The sequence below is a fragment of the Spermophilus citellus genome (assembly GCF_964194105.1).
Source record: "Spermophilus citellus genome assembly, chromosome: 16".
Taxonomy (NCBI): Eukaryota; Metazoa; Chordata; class Mammalia; order Rodentia; family Sciuridae; genus Spermophilus; species Spermophilus citellus.
The window spans coordinates 79,695,886-79,722,473 of record NC_138196.1 but is presented as its reverse complement, the minus strand read 5'-3'; the positions used below and the strand labels follow the sequence as shown (position 1 = coordinate 79,722,473).

The 26,588-nt window shown below is 43.5% G+C and overlaps 1 protein-coding gene across 5 annotated transcripts in view; it reads right to left on the bottom strand.

Annotated features, from left to right (window-relative positions):
- Positions 1 to 26,588, bottom strand: part of EXTL3 (exostosin like glycosyltransferase 3) — a 113,491-nt gene that overhangs the window by 16,303 nt on the left and 70,600 nt on the right. For 3 of the 5 annotated variants that reach the window (XM_081269234.1, XM_081269235.1, XM_081269233.1), the window contains one exon: positions 7,295 to 9,917. In XM_081269234.1, the coding sequence (XP_081125360.1) occupies positions 7,295 to 9,442 (2,148 nt within the window). In that variant the 5' untranslated portion in view covers positions 9,443 to 9,917. Of the gene's footprint in view, positions 1 to 7,294; positions 9,918 to 11,364; positions 11,466 to 26,588 lie in introns of all 5 variants that reach the window. The other 2 variants (XM_081269232.1, XM_081269231.1) reach the window with 1 other exon arrangement.

Genomic DNA, 26,588 nt, shown 5'->3' with positions numbered 1-26,588 from the left:
TTCAGCCATCAGAACAGTTATCAGAGAAAAGGAAAGCTGTGAGCATCACAGACACACGTGTCAAGTACTGCAGCTTTTCTTATGGCTGGCTGGCCGACAACTGTGGTCAGAGTAGGTTGCCTTAAGAACTGAGAGCAGGGCTGGTGATGTGGCTCAGGGGCAAAGGGCTTGCCTAGCAGGCAAGAGGCCCTAGGGTGCAAAAAGGAAAAAAAAAATAGAGCAGGGGTTCTCTAACAGGAGTGGTCGCCCACCCCTACCCACCAGGGGATGTCTGCAGACATTTTTGGTTGTCACAATGGAGAGTGAGCTGTTTGGGTCTAGTGGGTAGAGGCCTGAATGTAGCCAAATTTTGCAATGCAAAGGACAGCCTTCCCCTGACAAATGAAGAATGATTCAATCCAAAATGTCATTGGTGCCACTCCCTGATTGAGTTGATCTCCAAAAAGATGAGTAAAGCAGACAGTATTTCAGGAATAACTGAAGTTCCTTATCCAAGGACAACCACCTCCTCCCACAACCCTAAGACTTCTGCCCTTACAAACTGCAAATATAAACTAAAGTTCAGGTGAGGTGAGGGAGAAAGGGAAGGTGGTAAAGGAAATGCTTCAAAGCTGGAGTGCTTGATGGCAAGACACAAGCTCGGCCAAATAACCATTATTGGTCTGGGCACCAAAATCAGAAGGACAAAAAGATTCAAGAATTTCTAAAGGCAGACACAGAGATCAGCATTAGCCTCCAGGAGTCTGAAAAACGCTGAGAGAATGTAAAAAGAAACTGGTCAACAAGAGTATTAGTGCCTGACATTTAGGGGAAAGATTCTCATTTTTGATGATATTGTACAGTTTCAAATTACAACAGCTCTCACCCCAACACTGTCTATTTCCTGGTGTTATCACAGCACAGTGCTACTAGAAACTTATGGGTACACTCTGGTAACTCGTGAACATGAAGAATGATTTGCAAATTAATGCTCTAATCACTGGTATGACATTAACCAGAATGAGCAGCGCACAGTGCCTGGCATATGATAGACTTCAACAGGCAGTTTACATAGTATGAGTGAACGAGTTGGAATTACCACATAACTAAGTCTTTCCGTTCTGTTTTCAGAATGATATAAATACCTGAAAAGATCAAAATTATCAATGACTATTCAAATCTTTTTAATATTAAAGAATGATAATTAGAAAGGAAATAGGAAGTCTGACAATATTTTAACCTAAACAAAAAACCCATCAGCCTACATGGGTCAAAGGGGGAGCAGCACTCGCTACCATTCACCCCCCTGGTTTCACATGCCCTGCTCCCCATCGGTGGCTCCCTGCTTCTTTGTTTGCCATTGTGCATGAAAGCCTTCCATTCTGTCACCACACCTTCCTTCTCATTCATCTCAGCGGAACAGGGAGGACAACACTCCTGGCCTAGAACTCTGCCACCTACTAAGTTCAGCAACTTTAACACACTTAAAATGCTGTCCTTCTCTTTACCATCGCACTCGGCCCACCGAGGGCCGCAGCCTCCAGCCTCAACACCACAGCATGCAAACACAGTTTGTAACAAATCCACTGAGAAGACGCTGTGCTTCCAGACCCACACGGCTGACAACGGAAACAGCAGCCACCTTCAGCCTTCCAGCCTCCTCTTCCTCTAACTGAAAAAGCAACCAACCATGGGGCTCAGGAATCAGGAAAATGAGGCCCCAGCAGAGGCTCAGACACCGGTCGTATGTACCTAACACCAGCACAGAGTGAAACAGAGCTGGGGGTGAGTGGAGAGGGGAGCAGAGAGGCCACCAAATGAATGGGCACCAGGACTCCTGGATCCTCCAAGGGACTCATTCATCAATAAACACCAAGTGGTGGGGGCCACAGCTGGGAAGTGCAGAAAAGGAAGGGAAAGAAGAAAATAACATGGTGAACTGGTTTTCCAATTATAACCTGGAATACTGCGCTAATACATACAAAAACTACCATACATTTAGATTGGGACAAGTCTGTTTTAACTTATAAAAGTTGGCAATGATCCCTGTAAAACTGAAGGTAAAACAGTATAATTATATACTGTTTTACCTTCAGTTTTACAGTTTGTACTGTTTTACCTTAAAGTCAGGTGCAGTGGCACTCAGAAGGCTGAGGCAATAGGATCCAAGTTCAAGGCCAGCCTCAATTGGTTAGGGCCTTGTTTGGGGTTGGTTGGGCCTCCCACATGCTAGGCAAACACTCCACCGCGGAGCTACAAACTTCACTCTGTTCCTGCCTCAGTACTGGCCCCACTGCCCCCAGTGGCTGGGAGTAGCTGGGATTACAAATCACTTCACAAGCCTAATGTAGGTACTAATTAGTCAAATGACCTGAAACAACAAAATTCTTGCAGTCTCAGATTCCTTCCTTTGAATTTGCAGAGTACAAATACCCACATAAGTAAATTATTAATACAATTAGTAAATTCTTTTACAACATGTCTTTTCAGCAATTCCTCTACATTTCTATAATTTTGGCTATTCCGATTTCTGGTAGCTTTGCTTTATAATCTTTTTCAGTCCTACAGTTCATCCCAAACAGAAAGAAAAAGCCAGAGTTATAATCATCGAGTTCTTAAGTAAAATACTGTCAAAGAAAAAAACCCAAGCACCCAGATCCACCAATACCCAGTGAGGCCGACCAGCCTCTGTAGAGCCCTCACCGGGAGAGGCTGGAGAGGTCCCTCCTGTTCAACTTGCCTAAAATCATAACATTGGACAATGACCATCGGAATCATACAAGGGATATTTTACAGAGCAGAATGGACAGACAAAAATAGAACTTATCAGGCTTCTGAGGCACAAGTCTGCATAATGACCTCTCCTCTCCATGAAGTCTGGCCAGCAGTAAAGCCTCTGGCCGCCTGAGCACCAAGACACCACGGGTGCTCCGAGGCCGTTCCTTCAGGCCCCAATCCTCTTCCCCAACACACTACTTGTAAAGCAATATTAAAAGACTCTTGCCAGGTGTAGTGGAGCACACCAGCAATTCAGAAGGCTGAGGAAGGAGGATGGCAAATTCCAGGCCAGCCTGTGCAACTCAGAAAGAGCCTATCTCAATAATGAAACAATAACCCTCTTGGCATACCATTCAAGTTCCCAAAACAGAGACATCTCCTTTCTATGTGAATACCAATGACTAAGAGAGAAGGAAAGGGCCCTCAAAAAGAAACTCCTCTCTTGCCCTCTTCCAGCTGGAAACCACTCACTTTAAAACTTGATTTAGTCATTTTTTTTCTCTTTCTTCTTTTCAGGGGATGGAACATAGGGCCTCATGCATGCTAGACAACCACTCTACCACGGGGCTACATCCCCAATCCTCCACAAACTCAAATCTCTATCATACTGCTGTAGTTTTATTTGGGGAAAAAATGACGCATTCCAGCCATTCTGCTTCCAGAAGCCTTGAAGTCTCCAAGGACATGAATGAGTCAAGCTCACCTCTGAACTCACCCTCTCTGCCCCCGCCACCCTGATCCAGACTACCACCACCTCTCCCCTGGGCTACTGCTACTACAAGTCTTTTACCTGCTTCTGCTCTCTTTCTCTGAGAGGCATCCTCTCACACTCAGGACACATTCTACACTGCCCAGCTTGGCCTGCAGGTTTCTGCACAAGCCAGCCCTGGCCACCTTCTCCCACCTCCCTTCAAATCCCCACAAGAGCTCCACTGCAAATGCAGAGAGGGTTGCTTCTCACAGTTGCCACCGCCTGTGGACGCCTCTAGAATTTACAAGGCTCTCTCACTCCATACAAGCTTCTCAGATGTCCAAGACCCCTTGCCAGGCACCCTAGGTAAATCAGTTTGTACCCTTTATGAAGGGAGAATGAAAAATTCAGACTCCAGGGCTGGCTTCCAAAGAAGCCAACAAACGTAGTGTGAAGATGAGCACTGCTTTGAGAATGCCCGGCTATGCTGCTAATAACTACAAGAGATCACTTTCCTAACAGCCCAAGTCTTCAAACACCAACAGCACAGAGCTTAAGGTTCTCACTTCACAGAATGCTCTAACAAGGCCACCCCTTACTTATCACTATTTTCTAGAATCTAAAGCGTGAGAAAGGAACACATGCAAACAGGAGAGAATAAAGCAATAACTACGAATCAAACTTTTTGGGGACCCTGTATCAAAGGGGATTATTTGCAGGCATCTGCTTCAGGAGGGCTGAGCCAGCTCCTACCAGATAATCCTCCTGCGGATGGCAATCAAGCTCTGTACAAATATACCGAGAGAGGACCTTCCTGAAGGCAATGGTGAGGGAGCCACTCACGGCACATTATGGAGTGGAGCTGACATGCAGAGGGAAGGAAGTGCTGATACAGGAGAGAGCACAGAGCCAGGGCCGGGAAGGACAGCTGGAACCCTCAGACCAAATCCTGTCAGGCTGTCCTGAAGGATAAGAGGAAAGAGTCTGGGGCAACCACTGGCCCGGAAAGACAGGAGGAAATTCCAAAAAGGAGAAAACCAGACAGGGGGAGCTCCCAGTGCTGGGTATAAACCGGTCTCTGGCTCACTTCAACTCTGCGCATGCTTGGTGCAGGTTGTAAGCAGACCAGCTAAATATAAAAGAACTCAACGAACTGTGGAGTAGCCATTAAGAGAACTTTTAGTCTGGGTCCAAGTTATCTGCCTCGTAAGACAAAAATAGCAACACTTTTCAAAATTAAAAAAAAAAAAAAAATCAAGGAAAGCAATGCCAAGGAATATCAAAATCAAACTGCTAAGCCAAAGATAAGGAAAAGATCCTGTAAGCAGACAGAGAAAGCCACACATAACACACAGGGGAAGCCCACTAACTATCACCAGGAACAGCAGAATGTCTTTAAGGGGCCCTGAAAACATGGTCCCAACCTAGTGGGGACTTTTTCAAGAGAATGGACATCAAATCTGTTGGCAGAGTAACACTCTCCATCTGACTCCCATTAGACAGCTCTGTGGCTGTGCTCCGGGAGCCAAGGTGCTCGACTCAACTGTTAGCAAAGAATGCAAGGGACACAGGGTGAAGGACAGCTGGGACTCTCAGACAAAATCCAGTCATTCTGGCCCAAAGGATAAGAGGAAGGAGAGACACAGAGAGAGCAGACAAGCACCACCACATCTCCCTGCAGCAGCCCTACAACATTCAGTGAGAGCACCACACTTCTCCCCTCTCTCCGCAGGTCCTGGCTCCTTGCCCATTCACTATTCCATTTGAGCTGGAATTCTCTTTGCATACAGCAAGTGGAAATAAAGTGTCCGAGGACACTTTTATTCTAAGCCAGACCCCTTTGTTACGTAATTAATTATTAGAAAAGAATGGGGAATTTTAGTAGAAGATCTACCAGGTGCCACTAAAATAGCTGGGGCTCAACAGATTTCACAGTTCACACATGATCTAGAACTTATGCATATTGCTTAGTTGAGAAGCTGAGCAGAAGAGAAACACAAGTTGCTCAGCATTTTCTGAAATGACAGAGGTTCCTGGGTTGATTCACTTAACCAATGTGCTGCTGCTGATTTTATAAGCCCTGTTAATCCTAACACAATGAATAGGTGATGTCCGCATCTAGGTGGAAAGCCACTCTGAGGCACAACACAGTAGTGCCTCTCTGACAGGGGAGGCAGGCAGCTGCCACTGTCTCTCTAGCCCTGATGCCTGCCTGCACCCATGTCAGCAATTCCAACTGCTGCCCAAAACACCTGCTTCTCTTAAATGGAAAGAAGTCAAAATTTTTAGAGAATGGAGTGAGACCTCCAGCTTGAAACTGTTGCCACATTTTAAAAGAACTAGGAAAAAACTGCATCCCTAATATGAGCTTTCTAGAATGGCCCTTTATTTGGAAAGTTTCAGGCACTTCCTAATAGATTATGCATTAATTGCAGTGTGCTGCCCAGCAATAAAGAAGACTGCATATTTCCCACCAGTGTTAAAGAAAGAACAGTTCTAGTAAGTGCTCCAGTGAACTCCAGTTCATGGTTTACCAGGTGGCACCAGCTTCTCCACATCCTGACCAAACTCAACACGCAGGACAAACGGAAAGCGTAGGCAGCTCTGATATCCCACTGCGGGATGGCATCTGCCCTTTGCAGAGTAAGTGCTGCTGCCGCTTTTATTTTTTAATTCAGTGACAGTTATGAAGTTGAAACTAAGAAAGGAAATGAGTAAAATTCACTTAGGAAAAAGTTTGTAAAGGAGATTTCTTAATATACAAGATAAACTCTGGGATGGAAAGAATCCTAGTCTTTCTTTGATTGGTCTCACACAAATCATCCCTAAAAATCACCAATTTTCTTAAGCAAGACTCTAGTTGATGCATGGCCCATCAGACCTTTTGTTGTTCTTTGCTACCTTTTTCTAGAAAGTACCAATGTTGCAAGGTAAGTAGTTGACAGGTCTGCTTTAAGGCCTCACATCTCTCTTGCAGATCACCAGTTTAATTCAAGCAGGTAGATACAAAAGCCTCAGAATGCCACCCAGTCCTACATGTTTAGATCTTATCTTTCCTGTAAAATAACAGCATGTAAACATCAGACATGGAGTAAAGAATGAGAAAGACGGGCTGGGGCTCAGAAGTACAGCATTTGCCTAGCATGTGTGAGGCACAGGGTTCGATCTTCAGTACCACATATAAATAGATAGATTGGGGGGGGGGGGGGGCACTGTGTCCATCTACAACTAAAATTTGAAAAATAAAGAACAAGAGAAAGACCCTGCAAGATACTCTAGAAAAGAAGGCTCTCCAACTCCCAAGTATCAAACCCCACTCCACCCTTCCAGAGGCTTCCAGAGGATCCTGTGAATGACATCATTCTTCTCCCAAATCCTCTGGGATGATTAAAAACTGAAGCTTCTGGAATCAGACATTGTAAAGCTCACCTCCTCCATTACTCATCATGGCCTTGAGCAAATCAATCAACTCTCCAAGCCTCAGTTCCCACAGACACAAAATGAAGAAACAGTGATAATCATACATCACATAACCCTAATTACAGTGCCTGGATCCTAAGTTCTTCCTAACCATGAGCTTTCTCATCTCTATGATTGGCAGGGATAACTGCACAGGTCCAGTAGCAATTTTAGCAGTCGCAGTGCTCAGGCAACTTAGGAAGTAAGTAGCAGCAATGAGCTGGCAAGGCCTGAAGAAGTAACAAGCAGAAATTTCACAGGAAAAGTCATCTGTACCCGTGTTTAAAAAGATGTACATTCCTCGCCAGTAAGAGTTAAGATAGCTAAAGGGAAAGGCATTAGGAGTGAAGTACATGCATCAAGAGAGACTGCCCACTTTTGTATTACCATGATGGGGACGCCAATGTCAGGCCACAGAAGGTCCTCTGATGGCAGCTTGGGAGAATTCCACACCACCACCACTTTGTTCAGGTATGGGAGGCCGTTCAGCCTCTCCAAGGAGTTCATGAGCACCTCCTCGCGCTCATAAGTCAACATCACCACTGTGAATTGCTCTCGGGGCACGTTACCACCAAGTGCAGCCTGAAACTCCTTGCCAGAACCCCCAGCCCCACCACCAATAGGCCGAAACCCAGTCCCTGAGCCCAAGAACTTGGCCTCTGAGGGCAACACAGGGTCAAAGGGAGTGTGGGGAAAAAGATGGAAAGGTCCTGGAGCAGAGTTCCAGCTGCGGTAGAAGTCAGTGACAGTCAAAGTGAAGTTGCGGAGGTATTTGGGTGAGGCGTAGGGTGGCTCCGTTTCTACTGGCCCCAGGTCCAGGTCCCCGTTGTCAGCCATATTGGGGTCAGTTCCAGCCGCCTTGCCTGAACGATGGGGAATCTCAGCTGCTACCTCTTCCCGGATGGGAGCAGCTGGGATCTGAATGCGAGTCCTAATCATGGCCAGCACGGTATTAAAAATACTGTCAGCGGTGGAGAAGTATGTCTCCCAGAGAAAGCGGCCTTGCCGCCTCATGGCCAGCAGATCACTGTCAGAGAGACTGCGTAACAGGAAGTGGACCTCAGTGACACGAGGCTTGGGCACCACGAGGGCCGCCTCGTTCCACTGCAGCATGTCCTGGTAAGGAAGCTGGACTTGTTCCCCTAGCACGACTGGGACAGCACCAACTTCCAGGGCTTCAAAGAGCCGTGTGGCACACCCAGATGAAATAACCAAGTGAGGGTCCCCAGGAGTGATGATGAGGGCAAAGGTGGACAGCTTCAGTAACTCCAGGCGGTCCTCCCGCTCCCCACACAGTGCCCACTCAGTCGGCAGACTGGGCTTGGGCTGGTTTTTGCAGGTAAACTCCACCAGGACCTGATCTAACTTGCTGTCCTGGACGGCCTTCAGGGTGGCAATGATCCGATCGTCATAGTCAGCAGGGGGGTCACCTTCCATCTCCTCTTCAAAGGAGCGGGCCTCCTGAAGGCTGGATCTCAAGGATTCAATCTTCTCACCCTGGAAGGTAAAGAGATATTTCCGCTTCACTGGCACCTGTGGTGGGATTTCCATGAAATTGGGTTCTGACATGGCGTGGACCAGCGGCGAGACCACCAAGTCAAAGCCAGGTCTGTACTGCGCAGCATAGAAAGTGGACTGGGCCACCATGGCACGGCCTGTGCTGACATTGTATAGTAAGTTCTGTGTGTCCGCCTTGCGCGACAGGTTGATGATGACGTGGTTGTGTCCATCTGTCCGCCAATGTGGTAGGGAATACAGCTGCTTCTCAAGGTCAGGTGGCCGCAGCACGACTGGGTCCTGCATTTCTCCCACTAAGACCACATACAGGCAGGCAATGTCTGCATTTTCTGTAACATAAGCATTGGCTCGTGCTGTAGCCTGAAAAGCCTGCTTGACCAGGGGGTCCAGGTAGCTGCCCAAGGCAAACTGGTCACTGTCATAAACATAGACAGGAAAACCAGAGGTGAGAGGGCAGCGGGAATAATCAAAACAGTTGTGCAGGCGGCAACCCCGCGTGACCTTTGGGGGAGGAAGGCCAGTGTCATCCTTCTCTGGGAGCAGTCGGATAGGCAAAGAAAGTTTGGGCTGATTTTGGGCCATCAGCTCTTTGTAGGAATGCTCAGTCTGGCTAATGACATTCTTGAGCTGCAGCAGGTCCTGCTTGGCGTTTTCAATACTCTTCTTACAGGCTTCGATCTTTAGGTTCAGCTTGGCGATTTCACTGTTCAGCTCCTGCCGCTTGGCTTCCAGCTGGAGGAGCTCCTCACTCACCGATTCACGGATGCGGCAGAGGTCCAGCACGTGCTTCACCTCACAGAGCTCATTACCCGCCCGTGGGCCAAAAATCCGTTTGCCAGCCTCGTCTGCCTCATCCAGCGTGGTGAGATAATAGTGAGCAATGAGGGGGAAGAAAACCAGGATGATGAACAGTGTAAAGCTGAGCCACGTGAGCCGGATGCGGTTGGACCAGCGCAGCATGCAGGTCTGACCTCCATTCCCCACTCCCCCATTCCGCAACATGGTATAACCCGTCATGAGTTCTCTTGCCCCTCTGATCACGTTGGGTCACTCGCCATAACCGTGAGTTTCTAGTCAGCAAAACACAACCTCTTCCTCACTCACACGTTCCTGGAAGAGTGAGTGCACTCCCTGTACAAGGCACCACATAAAATGGAAATTTCATCTTCCTCAGCTGCGAACGACATGGTCCCTGACCCTGTTCCAGCAGGTTTTAAGTTCTGGCTGTTGATCAAAGAGCACGTCCTTAATCTTCACTGAACAGTAAAAGGTACCACATTGCTGCCGAGTTGGAAGGGAGGTACCACATGATAAAACCCAGGAAAAATACCGTGGAATCACAAAGGCCATTTCAAAGGCCATAGCTCTTGTTCCTTGGCTTTGCTGACCAACAAATATGCATAGTTTCTACTGCACAGTTGTAGAGTAGCTGGTCAGGTCCGCTGGCATTAGAACCACTGGCTCTTATCCACGTCTTTGCCAACAGCCAAGCCTGCAAGAGAAAAAGAACCATTTCAGTGTGTTGAAAAGATCATGTTCAACACCACTCCTACCCCAGCACATTTCTAGAAAATGCTTCACCTTCTAGGATCAAACCACGTTGGAACAAGAGTGTGTTTCTCAGAGAATACTGCCAATCCAAGGCAGAGACGCTGCCCGGCAGGTGTACAGTGCTCATGGTTGGTAAGTGCCCTCAACAGCTTCAGTCTACACCCACCCCCACCCAGCCTCTTCCTGTTTAACTAGATCTAGAGCAGCACTAGCGCCCCATCAAATGATGATCAGCTAAAATCAACAGTGGGCAAAGATGTCTGCAGTAACGATCTGGCCTCATTAGATGAAGAGAAACACCTTCCCACCGATCTTATTAGCAATGTTCACTTCCAATATTCAAACATCCTTTTGAACCACTTAACAACAACAACAAAAAAAAAACTCTGAAAGGCTCAATTTCTTAAATTTAGAACTGAAAAGAACTGAAGAGAACTCTTTTGTTCTTCAGCCAGTAGCAGATTCAGTAATCCAGAGACAAAAGGTATTTCCCAGTTTGCTTCTATTTATCTTCCATTAGCAGACACCATGTGCTCCTTCTTAAACCAGAAATAGTAACTTGGCCTTTTAGAAATGAGAGGCATCATTTCTTATCCTTGGGGGACAGATGTGCTATCAGACCACATGCCTATCAGCGCCCTAATCTTCTAAAATGGAGATGAGTGCGTGGAGGTAACAATATGTTGTGTGGCTCTGAAAATAAAGCAGAGCACATGAGGAACTTTTGGCTCTTCCATCTTGAAACAAATCCCCAGTCCTCTTCTCTCAAACTTTACCATCAGAGGCTACAGAATCTTTCCGCCTGCTCTCTCCACAAACTCAGCATATCTAGAAGTCAGTTATAATACACTGTGCCAAATTCCTGAATGGATATTTCATTCATTTCTTCCCCCAAAAAGCGTTCACATACTCTTGATGCATCTGACAAGCTATCATAACTGGGAGGCTCTAGAACGCACAGTGGTCCTTGGCTTCAGGAAATTCTCTTAGCCTGGAGACAAGATGGACACAGCAAGGGCACTGCCATAAGTCAGGGCTCAGCCACTCTCCAGCCTCTACCTGTGCTCAAGATGTACAACTATGAAAGGTCTGGTAGAGTCTTCACTCACACGTAAGTAACAAAGAGCTGCTATCAGTGTTGCTAAAAGGTTTTAGTAGAACAAGTGAGAACAAAACAAAACAAAAAATCTATCCAGGAAAATACAGAATTTGGATCATCTCAACCTAGATAAGTAACAGCTAGTCAAATACTACGGAGAACCCAGGGAGGCCAGTATTTCACAGACCTGACATCGCCCTTCTGTTCCAAAGGGCTGACGCTCTCTGCAGCACTGACAGACAGGAGGACACGGGGTAGAGGGCAGGACGAGCAGCAGCACAACACTCACCTCCTTCCTTCCACACACCAGGAGCCTCCTTTCTCAGGCTTATGTCACTTTATCCTTCCGTAAATAACTTCTTGAAATAGTGAATACCAGGGTTTGCTCTCCTGATTTAAGAAGGAAATATAAAAGTAGCACGCTATTAGTAAAATACCCAATGCTGAAGGTACTATTGAAGAATTTACTCAGTGTTCCTCTGAAAAAGCTCCCTTGAATAAAAATACCACAGACTTCACTGTCCCAAAAGACACTCTCTTAAGTGAAAACAATTCTACTGATAACTACACTAGGACAACAGGTACAAAATGGGACCCTCACAGCAAACCACACAGCTATGTGACCCGCTTACGTGCCTGAAGGAGAAATAAAACAGAACACTGAAATGAGGGAAATCCTTGCCTTTACAAGTAGATGCTGCGCGATTTATAGATGATGGCACACCTGGAATCTGTTTCAAAATAAACAGGGACAGTGAGGAGAGCCAGGTGAACCAAGAAGAGCCAGAGCTGACTGGTACTGGTACAGAATGATGGGTAAATGTGGGGAGTTATCATATTATGTTCTTTGCTTTTGCTTACGTTTGAATTTCTTCATACCAAAAATTCCAAACAAAATTACATACAGAATGTAAGCAAATGTTTTTTTAAAAGTCACTCAGAGACTGACAATTCCTAGTCTAATATATCCAGTGCTACTAACTCACAGGTAGAGATGTGAGTAGAAACAAACATTCTAATGGAAACCAAGCTAGGTGCAGTGGCACACATCAATAAAATCCCCACTACTCAGGAAGTTTGGGGCAGGAGGACCACAAGTTTGAGGCCAGCCTTAGCAACTTAGTGAGATCCTGTCTCAAAATAAAAAATAAAAACGGCTGGGGGAAGATGGAGTTGTGGCTCAGTGGTAGAGCGCTTGCCTGGCATGTGTAAGGCCCTGGGTTCGATCCTCAGCACCACATATAAATAAATTAATTAAAGATCCATTGACAACTAAAAAAAAGAAAAAAAATTTTAAGTGCTGAGGAAGGAGCTCAGAGGTTAAGTACCCCTAGGTTCAGTCCCCAGAAATAATAATAATAATAATAACAATAATAATAATAACAATAATAATAATAGAAACCAATAATTCAACAATAATTCAAAAGAACGCATCCCCATTAACTTCTATCTCTTTAACTGAAATAAGACAGAAGTCAATGTCCAACAGCAGGAACTTCCCTTCCTAAATGGCTAATTAAATTATTTAAAGCACAAAAGAAAACGACACTCAGGATCTCTTCTGTCATTCTCTGGAAAATGACAATGAAGTATCAAGATCTAGAAACAAATATCCCTGCAACACTGATAAGGGAACAACCTCTAGAGACTTAAGTCAAACACAGTACGTGGCTTACTAACTCTCAGTCATCCCCCAGAGCATGTAGACCTAATTTGCCAGCCTGCTTCTGTTCCTGACCCCATGACATATCCTACAGAGCAGCCAGGATGCTCTTCTTCAAACACAAATTAGATGTCTCTCCCCCTTCCGAGGAATCACAGGAGATTCCCATTGCACTATCACCCTATCCCAGTGCAGTGGCCCCGCTGTTCCCTGTGCTCAGCCAACTTTGGCCACACTGGCCTCCTTTCAACTCCTCGGCCTGGCCAAGCTCTGTACTGCCGTGGAACCTTCAGACTGGCTGCTCTTTTTCCTGGTGACTCTCATCCCTCAGGTCAATTTTCTGAACATCCTCATTTTAAAGTTGCCTTTCTGCCATTAACCTACTGATTTCCTCCGTATCTTTTCGTTCATTCATTCAGAACCACCTTCCCTGCCAAAACCTACCTACTGGGGGCAGGAGCTCTGTCTGCTGGGATCCCTGCCATGTCGCCAGCTCGCAGCACAGTTCATTAAACTCACCAAGTCTGTTAAATGAGTTGTGCCACTGATCCCTTCCTCCTCTGCACACTCCCAGCCCTCGCCTGGATTTCCATGAAACGGTACTTTTTGGTGTTCCCACTCATCTCCCTGACTGCTGTTACCATTCTGCTTCAGTAGGTATAGTCTTCCTCCTACCTAAAGTGTTCCCCCAAGGCTTTCGACACCATCTGTTAAGAAATGGCTTCAACCATCACCTATAATCAGACTATCCCTAAAACCACGACTTCAACCCTAGCCTTTCTGTCTTATACTAGTAGTTCAGTATTCCCAGCTCCCTAAAGATCTCTCTCCTAGCCTGTCTGGGAGCAATCTGGGAGCCAGAGGAGGGGGACCAAAGTTTGAGGCCAGCTCAGAAACTTAGCAAGATCCTGTCTCAAAATAAAATACAAAAATGAGTGAAGATGTGGTTCAATGGTAGAGCACCCCTGGGTTCAATCTCCAATAACCCCCTGCCAAAAAAAAAAAATTCTTTTAAGGATTTTTTTTTTTTTTTAGTTGTTGATAGGCCTTTATTTTATTTATTTATATGAGGTGCTGAGAATCGAACCCAGTACCTCACACATGCTAGGCAAGTGCTCTACCACTGAACTACAACCCCAGCCCAAAAATAACTTCTTTAAATTAAAAAAATAATAATAATAAGCTGAGCATGGTGGTGCATGCCTGTAATTCCAGTGACCTGGGAGGTGAAGGCAGGAGGGTCAGAAGTTTGAGGCCAGTCTCAGTGCCTTAGCAAGATCTTCAACAACTTAATGAGAACTTTCCTCAAAAATGGGCCAGGGACGTAGCTTAGTGGGATGTGGCACTCCTGGGTTCAATTCCCAGTCCAGGGGGTGGAAAAAAGCCCTCTCCTAAGATATGTTACAGTCAGCTCAGGCCTTCAAACACTTCCTCTTTCCACTACTTTCCATTCTGCCCATGACGTGACATTCCTCCAGCCACAGGAAAACTACCGACCACGGAGCAGCCAGGCCAGGACCCGACCCCTCAGGAAGCTTTCAGAGGCTCAGCTGACCATTCTGAGACATTTTTCTTCATGAATAAGAAGATATCACCAATGTTCAGAGTTGATATAAAGGTTAGAGATAGTGGGGGCTGGGGCTCAGCACTAGAGCTCTTGTCTCACATGTGTGAGGCCCTGGGTTTGATCCTCAGCACCACATAAATAAAATTAAAAGGTACTATGTCCACCTACAACTAAAAACAATATTAAAAACAAAAAAGATTAGATAGTGAATAAAACACACTGCACAGTATCTAGCACAAATGAAGACACATATTAGCTATAAGCCTTGAGTTATTTTTAACTCCTCCAACTCCTTACATCCATATTGATTTGCCAATTCTTTATTGAAATATATTATGATAATGATGAAGTCTGCATTTATCCCTTTCCTGTATATTTCTTTTATTACTCTACTGTCTTCACCAGTCCTGGCCCACAACAAATTATAATGCCTAATCTCACATTTTCCACCAGTTCACTCTGTATTACCCTAAATCCGTATTTTTTTAATCTTATTTAGTACTCCAGCTTGAATAATTTCAAGTTCTCCAATCCATTCTTCAGATATATCCAGCCCACTGTAAATGCCATCCAAAACATTCTTAATTTCAAGTACTATATTTTTAAGATCTAGAATGTCCATTAGACTCTTATTTAGATATAGGATTTCAAGTGCAGAATGATATATCTATCCATTTTTTTTCTCTCTCCCTCTATTTTCTTTATCACATTTATAAGATTTTTTTTCATTCATTACTAAAGATTGAACCCAGAGGCACTTTATCACTGAGCTATAGCCCTAGTCCATTTTCTCAATTTTTAAATTTTGAGACAAGGTCTCACCAACTGGCCAGGAACTTGCAATCCTCCTGCCTCATCCTCCCTCGTACCTGGGGTTATAAGCATGCACCTCCTCACCCAACAAAAAATTAAATTTTTTATCTGCTAACTCCAACACCAGGACACTTATGGACTTGAACCCCACCATGATGCCACCTGTCATGAGGTGACACATTACAAAACCAAAAGGGCCTTTGCCAGAGCCATCAGAATGCTGTTCTGACTTTCAGCCTCCAAAGCTATAAATAAATCTCTTTAATTTATACACTACTCAGCCTCAAGTATTTCATTATTGTGACAGAAAACAAACTAACACAGTATTATAATTAATCTAGAAATGATTTAAAGTGCCCAGGAGGATATGTGCAGGTGCACACAAATACTATGCCATTTTACATAAGGGACCCGAGTATCTATAGCTTTGGGAACCTGCAGGAGGTCCTGGAACCAATCCCACCCTACCCACATACTAAGCACCACTGTATTCAATTTATCTTTTTTGTTATCATTAAAGTGGTTACACGTATTCTTGACTCAATCAAGTCAAAAGTTTAATGATATTTCTAACATTTTCTTCCACCTCAATTAATAAAAGACCCTTAGAACATTACCTGTGCTAACCTACATTGAATTAAATGTCATTATTAAGGTTTTAGCTCCACTTTTTTTATCCTCTCATCACGCTCTCAGTGGCATAACTGATCCTGTTTATATATTCCCACATGTATTTGCCAATTTTCTTGCTCACAATTTTATTCCTTTTGGCATTTCATTCCTTCCGATTGTTTCTTTTATTCGAAAGCAGTGTCTTCAGTGAGAGTCTGCAAACACACTATTTCCTCCTAATTCTTGAATGTTGACTTAGTGGGGCATACAAGATTAGATTTTCCTTTTCCACCAACACTATGAAGAACCTTCTGGATGTCATCATCCTCAGTGAAAAGACATCGCAGTCCAACCTGTACCTTGTGGGCAATCTGACTTCTCATTCTGGTTGCTTTAAAGACATTTTTGTCTTTGAACTTCTGCAGTTTCAATACAAAATGTCTACTTGTGGAAGTTTTTGGTTTGGGCTAAAAAAAAAAAAAACTGAACTTTTTGTATCATAGGTTTCATGTCTTCATTAATCTAGAAAATTACGAGCCATTATCTTTGTGAATCTTCTCTGTCCCTCAATCTCTCCTTGAACTCCCATTAGACGACAGGATACATCTCAGACATTCTCCTCCATCCCATGAATCTCTTTTTTCTCTGCCCCTTGTGTTAGCTTTTGGACATTTCCTCATATTTGTATAGTTTAGGGGTTGGGGAACTTTTTCAAAGAGCCAGTTAATAATTTTAGGTTTTGTGTATCCCATATAATCTGTGCAGCATATTTTGTCTTTAAAAAAAAAAAAATGCTTAGAGTGGGGCATGGTGGCACATGCCTGCAATCCAAGAACTTGGGAGGCTGAGACAGTAAGACTATACGTTTGAGGTCTTAGCAGTTCACCAAGACCCTCAGCAACTTAATGAGACCCTGTCTCAAAATAAAAAAATAAATGAAAGGACTGAAGATATAGCTCAGTGGAAAAGCACACTGGGGTTAAATCCTCAGTGCCAAAATATGTAAGTAATGTTTAAGAATAAAAAAAAATCATTGTTACTTTACAAGCTATAAAAAGCTACAACTAGCCATAGTGGTGCACACCTGTAATCTCAGCAGGTGGGGAGGCTGAGTCAGGGGGATTGTGAGTTCAAGGTCAGCCTCAGCAATTTAGCAAGGCCCTACGCAACAAGGCAAGACCCTGTCTCTAAATAAAATATTAAAAAGGGGCTGGAGATGTGGCTCAGAGATTAACTGTCCCTGGGTTCAATCCCCAGTGCCAAAATTTGGGGCTGCAAATTAGTACAGCCACTGGTAAAGCAGTATTAGTCTTAAAAAGATTAGGAATGGAACCACCATATGACCTGGCTATCCCATTTCTTGGTTTTTATTCCTATAAAACTAACAAACAAAAAACCAAGCCACAACTCAGATTTGGCCCTGAGGCCATAGTCATCTGCTTCACTAGCACTCTCTTTGGTTCCCACGCTACTGTGTGCCCTACCCTCTAGACTTTTACCAAATGACTACTCGCTGCCAGAGTCCTACTAATTGTTTTTAAACTTGCCTTCATTTTTATATCAGCACCTTGTTCCTTCTCATATTTTCTATTCTTCCTCTTCATGGATTTACTCTGTTCTATCTGCTAATTCTTGTCACAGCGGAGGGTGGATCTTGTTACCGCTTAGGCTTGGTAGCTCTGTACTGAGTTCCATCATTGGTAGTCCTATATTTCTGGGAAGTTTGTGTGGTGGGGTTGAGAATGAGTCCCTCTAGAATAGAATGCTTGGCAGATACCTCTGTCATATATTATCAGCCTCAGAACACATCAATTTCTAAATCTGGAGATTCCCACATCCCACCCAGGTATTGAAGTGTGAACACAAAATCCATGACAGGAAAACCGTGGTCACAAGTTCTCCTTTGGAATCATATCCCCACCCCCACCACCAATCCAGATCCAGACCAAGAGACATCAATGTGCTCAGGGGCTGACTTTTTTATAGTCCACCTACTGTCTTACTGACAATTCAGCCCTTTGAAGAGCCACATTCTTATCTGGTGTCTCAATTTTTATGTCACAGTCTCAAGGTTTTTTGCTCATCTCTCATGAAATTAAGGCAGTTACTAAAACTGGTGAACACTCTAGAGCGCTGTAGCACTGACCACTCACCAGACGCTTAGATTTCCAACACTCACCCCTCTCCCTCTCCATTTTATTTTAATGAGAATTTACCTTTCTTCTTGAGAACATAATATGCATTTTACAGCAAAGGGGTTTATATTTATACAGGTCTACAATTCTGCCAAAAGCAGAGGCCCCCTTTCCTTTTATCTCTGCATATGTGTTCCCAAAAATGGGACACCATATGTTCTTTCTTGTAACCTGATTTCTTCACTAACATTCAGGAACAGTCTACTGTCCCACACTATTAGAAATCATACTATATGACCATCACCAGCTGAATATCATCCACAATACGGAAAGACCATAACTTCTCTAACCAATCCCTTTTTGCTTGGCACTTAAGTTTCCAATTTTTCATCATTATAATTAGTGCTATGATGCAGCTGCCTTCATATATACATCCACAGAATTTTTTAATGTGAAACTTCTGAGTCAAAGAAAAACATGCTTTCATTCTTGAAATTACTGTCTACTACAAAGATGGCCACATACCCTCCCCACAGCAATACAGAAAACATCCATCTACCAACAGCTCACCAATAATGGCAGAAATGGTGATACTCAGTTATCTGCTGCAGCCCTGCCTTTCCCCCACTATTTTCCACTTTGGTCCGAGCCCTTAGACCAGTGTTTGGCAAAGGAAGAGTTCCCAGAAGCAACTTGTCACTCACAGTAACAAGCACAGATTCTCTCCCTCCCCCAACCTGAGAACCCAAAAGCAACCAACTCCAAAACTAAGCAGGTGCAAGTTAGAAGCAGCCCAGGCAGCTGTCAGCACTGGAGGATACTAGGTTCTCAAGAAGAAAGGTAAATTCTCATTAAAATAAAATGGAGAGGGAGAGGTGTGAGTGTGGGAAATCTAAGCTGGAGAGGGCCCATAATTCACGTCAGACTGTGTGGGAACGAGGCTCGAACTATGGTCATAACTAAGCCTCTGGGATTTCAGCCTGTTGCTGCAGTTAGGCATTAATTAAACTCATCCAATCAAATGTCACTGTCTTTTCAATCTGACACTTTAATAGGTACAATGTCACTGTAGTGTTTTCATTTACCTTCTTTATTATCGGAGGCTGAATTGGTCTGTTTATCCAGTGCCTGTACTTTTCTGTTCATGCACTACCAGTCCACGTGCTCTGACAACTCTTCTATTTTTAAAACAGCTTTTTCACCACGTTCCCTGCTCACGCTATCAGTTCCCTGCCTCACTACAGAGAGCCTTTTCAACCAGGGTTTGCTCTACTCGTCAGGCTGGGCCTACCACTCCTCAGGATGACCTTCCCAGCATGGAGAGGGAGCTCAGGTTGGCTCTCCTGGTCATGCAGCTCCCCTCCCCAGGAGCCAGGCTGACAGACACCAGGAGTGGCACCCTTGGTCTCCACTCATCTAAACCTTGGTGCCTGGAGGGCACTTCTGAGTCTAACCCTTCATAAAAGTTTTCTCCTACTACAAAGGATTTGTCAGCTCTCTGAACTCCCACTGTACTCAGTATCAAAAGACTAAAAACCAACTATTCATTAGTTTCATTTAAGTAACTTATTTCCAGCTGGATAAAAACTCCTTATAGAAAGGAATTATTTTTCTTACCACTTTAAAATCCCCCTAGGGTACCACATAGTACCAGGACCCTGCTCAATAAATGATACCAGTTATAAGTCTTGGTTCACATTTTCATTACCAATCAAGTTGGAAATTTGGAGCTCACATGCCTTGAGTTTAAGGCAAAAAAAAAAGATATTATAAAATGAGGAGGGCCAAGAAGAGGCTTGAAGGCCATCAGAACTTGCAGTAGACACCCTGGCTCATTCTCCAGAACTTAGCAATGTTATAGAATCTCTGAGCTTATTTCCTCCTTTGTAAACTGATGCTAAAAAACCTTTACCTAGTGCTTGGATTATTGTGGAGGTTAAACAAGATGTTACAGATGGGGAAAAAAAAATTGTGGGACACATCTAAAGCAGTGCTAAGAGGAAAATTCATGCATGAAAACTTACATCAGCTGGGTGCAGTGGCACATGCCTGTAATCTCAATGGCTTGAGAGGATGAGACAGGAGGATCAAGAGTTCAAAGCCAGCCTCAGCAACTTCCAAGGCCCTAAGCAACTCAGTGAGACTCTTTCTAAATAAAATACAAAAAAGGACTGGGGATGTGGCTCAGTGGTTAAGTGCCTCTGAGTTTGATCCCTATTACAAAAACAAAAAAGAAAGACTTACATCAGAAAAGAGGAAAAGTCTCAAATTAATAACCTAAACTCCTTCAAGAACCTAGAAAAATAATCAAATAACACATACGGAAGGAAATAAAGCGCAGAAATCAATGAAAGTACTAGGTTCGTCAAGAGTCTGACAAGCCTGCAAGACTAACAAAAGAGAAAAGAAACAACTAGTATCAGGAATAGAATGAGGTAGTCCTTCAGTCCTTACAGGCATCAAAAAGACAGCAAGAGAAGACGACGAACACCTCTACACCCTTAAATGGACTGATTCCTTGAAAAACACAAACTACCACAACTCACCCAATGTAAAACAGACCGTCTAAATTCATCTTATTTAACAAATTGGCTTTGCAATTTAACCTCCCCCCCAAAAATCTCCAGCATCAGGTAGTTTCACTGGGAATTCTACTAACTTTTGAAAGAAAAATAAACACTTATTCTACACAGCCCCTTCAAAAGGGAAAAACACTTCCTGACTTACTTTATAAACCTAGCATTACCCTGAAGCCAAAACCAGACCAAGTACCAAAAAAAGAAAACTATCAAGTATCTCATGAATACAGACATAAAAACTACTTGACAAAATATGAGAGACTAGAATTCAGAAACATAAAAAAAGAATCCTGCTGTATCACATCTAAGTAGGTAAAGTTTTGTTCGGTTTTGGTTTTCTTCAGACAGCAGCTCCCTGTGCTGCCCAATTTAGCCTTGAACTCAGGACCCTCCTGCCTCATCCTCTTGAAGTAGCTGGGATTACAGGTGTGCGCCACTGCAACCAGCTGGAATGTATTAAGTTGAAAAGTGCTACTTTGATATACTTAACTTTATCTGGAAGCATAAAAATTCTCTTGATTTATTCACACCTTCCTTTACTTCTCCTACCTAAATGCTGCCGTTCTCCCCCACCGTCCGTCTCTCGTTAGGTTAACTGTGAGTATTTCTGTTTTTCAGTCTTCCAACCCCGGCTCTCCCCCCAGCTGCTCTTCTCTGGCTCCTTTCGGCCACTGCCTAAACACAGGGTTCCCTGTGGGTCTGTCCTTGGTCCTCTCTGTCTTTCTGCCTACAACTGGCCAGTCAGCTTCAGCTAGCCTGCCTCCGCCAACTGGAGGCCTCTCAGATGCACCTTTCCCAGCGGTCAGCAACGGAGCACCGGCACCTCAGTGTTCCAGCAGCAGCAGGGCCACCTACCACTCCAAGGAGAGGTCGCAACATAGGTGCCTTCCCCCCAAAAAAAGAAGCCAGAATACTTGTACAGTCAGCAATCAACCCTTCCCACCATGGCTGATGTCCTGCTTTTGCACTCTCTCCTCATTCCTCAATCAAAACTTCCTGCTGATAAATGGAAGTACAACTCTGGATCTGAGACCACCTGTTCCTGGAAAGCTGAAAAGGCCGGAAGGCAAAGTTCTGCTCAGAGTTCTGTCTGTGGCTGTGCTCCCCTTTCCCTCCTCCCACCCTACACCTCAGAATGGCAGCACCTCCTCTGCCTCCTCTCGAAGGCTGCCTCTCACATTCCTTACCAACAGCCGATCCTTGAACTGCCAGCAGGACCAGTACCTGATTCTGTCAGGACCTTCCTTTCAAGAGTCAGTTGATAGAACAACTATTCTAACTAGACCTTACTGAAACTTTCTATCATGGGTTTGGGACTGTTCTTTAGAGTCAATAAAGTTGTATAATTTTCTGCATACCAAAAAAAAAAAAAAATGAAACCACAGAAGGGAGTCTCTGGTTTCATGTGGGCTGCTATCACGTCTTACATCGGAAAGGTCTGGAGGGAGAAGGAGCAAAGACAGAAGCTCGACACCTCCCACGTGGGTTCCAATGCACACTCAACGATCATGGTGCAGGCAGCCAACACGCACCGTGAGCAGGTTCAACCTACCACACCCCTCAGCCTCCTTAGTCCTCACAAAATCCTGGGAGGGAGATACCACTCTTCCTCCTATTTGGTGAGTGAAGACACCACAATACAGAGGTTAGGTAATTTCCCAAGGTCATTCATATTAAATGGTAAATCTTGAATTCTAACCAAGCAACTGACTCTAGGGTCCACACTTTTAATGACCTAACCATTATGATAAAATGCCTGTGATATTAATTCAAAGAACACAGCTGCACACACACATTTTTACATTCTCCATCACTGGACTGATCCGTTGTAACCATGAATAATGATTAATTACAATTGAAACACGTGGTAACACTACTACAAAACTTAAAGCCAGCACTATATTCAGAGTATTTATCTGCTAAACAAAACAAGAAAATATTGAGTCAGAACAAATACTGTGCCAGTGCACCCAGGGGCTACCTACACACACGTGCACGTAATACTTTTTCTCATTTAAGCCAAAATTGGCCCATCAAGAAGGCAGAATTCCATCACAACCCAGGTACAGGTTCTACAAAATTATTTCTACATTGTTGTTGTTATTGTCATTGCCACAAGCCCTTCAAATAATGTGAAGACCGTTCTATATAGGAAATAATTTCAGAAAGATTGTAGAAAGGGTTGGGGCTGTGGCTCAGTGGTAGAGCGCTCACCTTACATGTGCAAGGCCCTGGGTTCGATCCTCAGCACCACATAAAAATAAACAAAGGTATTGTGTCCAACTACAAATAAAAAATAAATATTAAAAAAAAAAGATTGTAGAAAGCAATAGTTCAGAGGTTAGGTTATTAAATACTAACAACCCAAATGTACATCATTTCCTGACAAAATTATCTGTCCTGGCCAGGTAGTACCTAGTTCATGAAATCAGGAAGTATGCTAAAAAGCACTAAAGCAAATACCCCAAGACTATCACTGTCAAGGTTCTGTCCTCTCTCCTATTGTTTAAACAAAAGGCACTTCCCCAGGAAGCTAACTGTAGATAAAGAGTGACTTCTAAGAACTGAATGTAGGCCATTCACAAGTTATAGGACATCGAGGCACAGGTTTCACAGTACAACCACCACAGCAATGTTTTTTAGAGATAAACTTAACCTGGATATAAAATAAGGAAAACAATATCAGTGATTAAAAACCAAACCAGGCTTGAGAAGCTGGCTGTGTCCTTAACATACCGAGAGTCAAGATCATGATGCCACCAGACAACCACAGAGTCAAGCCACTCTTACTGCAGGGACGTTAGTAAGTGGAAAACAAGTATCTTAGGACTCCAAAACAGATTTTTAAGATCGAAGTGTTCCATATCTGCCACTAGCAGGCAATCACAAACTACACAGAAGGAGCTCTTCCATAAGCAATAAGCCTTCCTTCCACTGCTCAAGTGGGCATAGGCAGTAACTACTGAGCCGATACTGACAAACCCATCACCAACAAACCTGAAGCCAGAAATCTCAACTCCCAAAATAAGGTCCTCATTTTGAAAATTATGTCACTGCCTCTGTTTCCCCTACCAGTTAGATAAATTTGCACAAATTAAAATCCAATTGTCTTCCAGCCACTTTTTAACTAGAAATACAAATCAGATCCACAACTCATTTTTCCCCCCAAATAAACCCCAGATCCAGCCTAGGATTACTGAATCAGACTTCCCAAGTGTGAGACCAAGGATCCTGGAGTTTGACCATGTTTCCAGCTGATCTTAAAGCAAAGTACACACTTCTACCTCCAAAATCATTGGTCTAGTGAAGAACCGATGGCAGTACTCAGAGTGATGATGTCTGAGTCAAGGTAACAACCAAGGAGGACAAACAGCTGCACCTGAACTCCCGCAGGAAGTCTGCAGACTGCATTACACACCCCTGGAGACGGGGCTGGGCAAACATGTGCCTACTGTTCACTTATCTTTCCTATGTTCCAGGCGCTGTACCCCAGATACCGGCACACACAGTATCTCACCTCATCAGCCACAGGGGGTAGCTTCTATTTCTACACTGCAGAGGAAGTGAACCGTGGAGGTAAGAAAACTTGTTAAAGACAATACAGCAAGCAAGCTGAACCAGACATAAATCCAGATCTGCACGACCCAGCGCCTGTTCACTGCTTCTGTCTACCATGTTACTTACAGTAAAACACACTCTGTCTTCATTTATTTTACTTAATAAGCACATATTACTCTTGTAATTAAGAAAAACATCTTGTTGCAGTTATTTTAAAGTTCACTAACAAGATATAAGTATATTTTTCAGTAGCGGGATTGAACCTGGGACACTGCATCATTGAGTTATACTCCCAACACCTTTCATTTTTTGAGACAGGGTCTTGCTTGATTAGGACCTTGATAAGTTTCTGAGGCTGTTCTCAAACTTGAGATCCTCCTGTCTCAGCCTCCCGAGCTGCTGGAATTAGAGGCATATGCTGCATCGCCCAGCAACACCACCTACATATTTCAATAAGTAATAATTACCTACTTGGGGAAAAAAAATAGATTCCCACAGGACAAACCAAACTAAAAAATGAAACCCAAATGGATTTAAGAATTGTAATAAATTAAACCTAAAAAAAAAAGGAAAATATAATTTCATCTGAAGTACACCCCCACTTTTCTAGGAATCAGAGCAAGAGAATCCATAAAAATTCAACAAACTTGACTACATAAAAATCCACAGATCCTGTGTATTTATAAGGAAAAAACGCTTAGACTTAGCATTTGTAACGTGATCAGGTTAGAAGAAACAAAAGCAGTTCAATGGTGGCCAAAGAAACAAGAGGAAGTTACACAAATAGGGTTCAAATTGTAAAACACATTTAAATGTTTAACCTTCCTAGCAATCAAAGAAATGTACATTTCAAACAAGATACTGTGACCTTTCCCATCATAATATCTGGTGCTAATCAGAATCCAGGGTAAACATTCCCACACTCTGCTGCAGGGCGTGAAAATTGGCACACCTTCCCAGAGCACAGTTTGGCAGTGAATCAAAAGTGGTGAGACTAAGCCTCTCCTCTGGCCCTGAAATTCCACTTACAGAAATTAATCTTAAGGCTCATTAGTAAACAAATAAATAAATAACTTCAAGAATATTCACACTAGGGGCTGGGATTGTGGCTCAGGGGTAGCACACTTGGCCTAACACGTGTGAAGCATTAGGCTCGATCCTCAGCATCACATAAAAAACAATAATAAACAAATAAAATAAAGGTATTTTGTCCATTTATATAAAAAATATTTTTAAAAGAATGTTCACACTAAAACAGTAAAATAAAGGTACGTAAGGACAGCACAGTTCGGAACTTAGCAGCACTGCAATGTGACAGGAGCTCTTTGAACCAAGCTAGTGTAAAGGTTAAAAAGTCACTTCCATTCCTAACAAAAGTCTAAAATTTTCTTATCTTTGACTCAGCAATTTTGCTTTTTGTTTTGTTCTGGCGGTAGTGAGGATTGAACTGAGGGATAGTTTACTACTGAGCTACATCCCATTCTTTGAGACATGGTCTTCCTGAGTTGCCATGGCTGGCCTCAAATTTGTGATCCTCCTGCCTCAGCTTCCCAAGTCCCTGAGATTACAGGCATGCAAAAATTTTGCTTTCTAGGAATGTCTTCTAGGTAACAAAGACCTATATAAAGATGCAATCACCTCAGCATTCTTTATAAAACATGTAACATATAAGTTAAATGTCCAATAATAGGAGCAAAACTAAATATAACTTCAGAAATGTCAGTACTGGGAGGTTGATGCAGGAGGATCACAAGTTCGAGGCCAGCCTGGGCAATTTGGCAAGAACCTGTCTCAAAGTTTTTAAAAGGGTGGGATGCAGCTCAGTGGTAAAACACTCCTGGGTTCAATCCCCAGTACTACCAAAATAAAATAAAATAAAATCATTAATAAGGTCATCATGCTATCAGTAAGCTTTTCAATAATTTTAAATGAAGTAGAAAAATGAGCTGGGGGTGGTAGCACACACATGTAATCCCAAAGGCTCAGGAGGCTGAGGCAAGAGAATGGCAAGTTCAAAGCCAGCCTCAGCAATTTAATGAGGCCCTAAGCAATTCACCAAGACCCTGTCTCTAAATAAAATACAAAAAAGGGTTGACGGGCTGGGGATGTGGCTCAAGCGGTAGCTCGCTCGCCTGGCATGCGTGCAGCCCGGGTTCGATCCTCAGCACCACATACAAACAAAGATGTTGTGTCTGCTGAGAACTAAAAAATAAAAAATAAAAAAAATTTAAAAAAAAAAAAAAAGGGTTGAGGATGTGGCTCAGTAGTTAAGTGCCCCTGGGTCCAATCTCCAGTCCAAAAATTAAAATAAAGTGGACAAATGTTCACAATGTAATGTTAAGTGGGAAAATATAGATTCAAAATCATATATCCAGTATGATACAAAATATTTAGAATGCAAATGTTGAGGCTGGGGTTGTGGCTCAGTGGTAGAGCGCTCACCTAGTGTGTGTGAGGCCCTGGGTTCAATCCTCAGCACCACATAAAAATAAAAACAAAGATATTGTGTACAACTAAAAGAAATAAATATTTAAAAAGATTTAAAAAGTGAAATAAAATGCAAATGTTTATATTTCTGAATAGAAA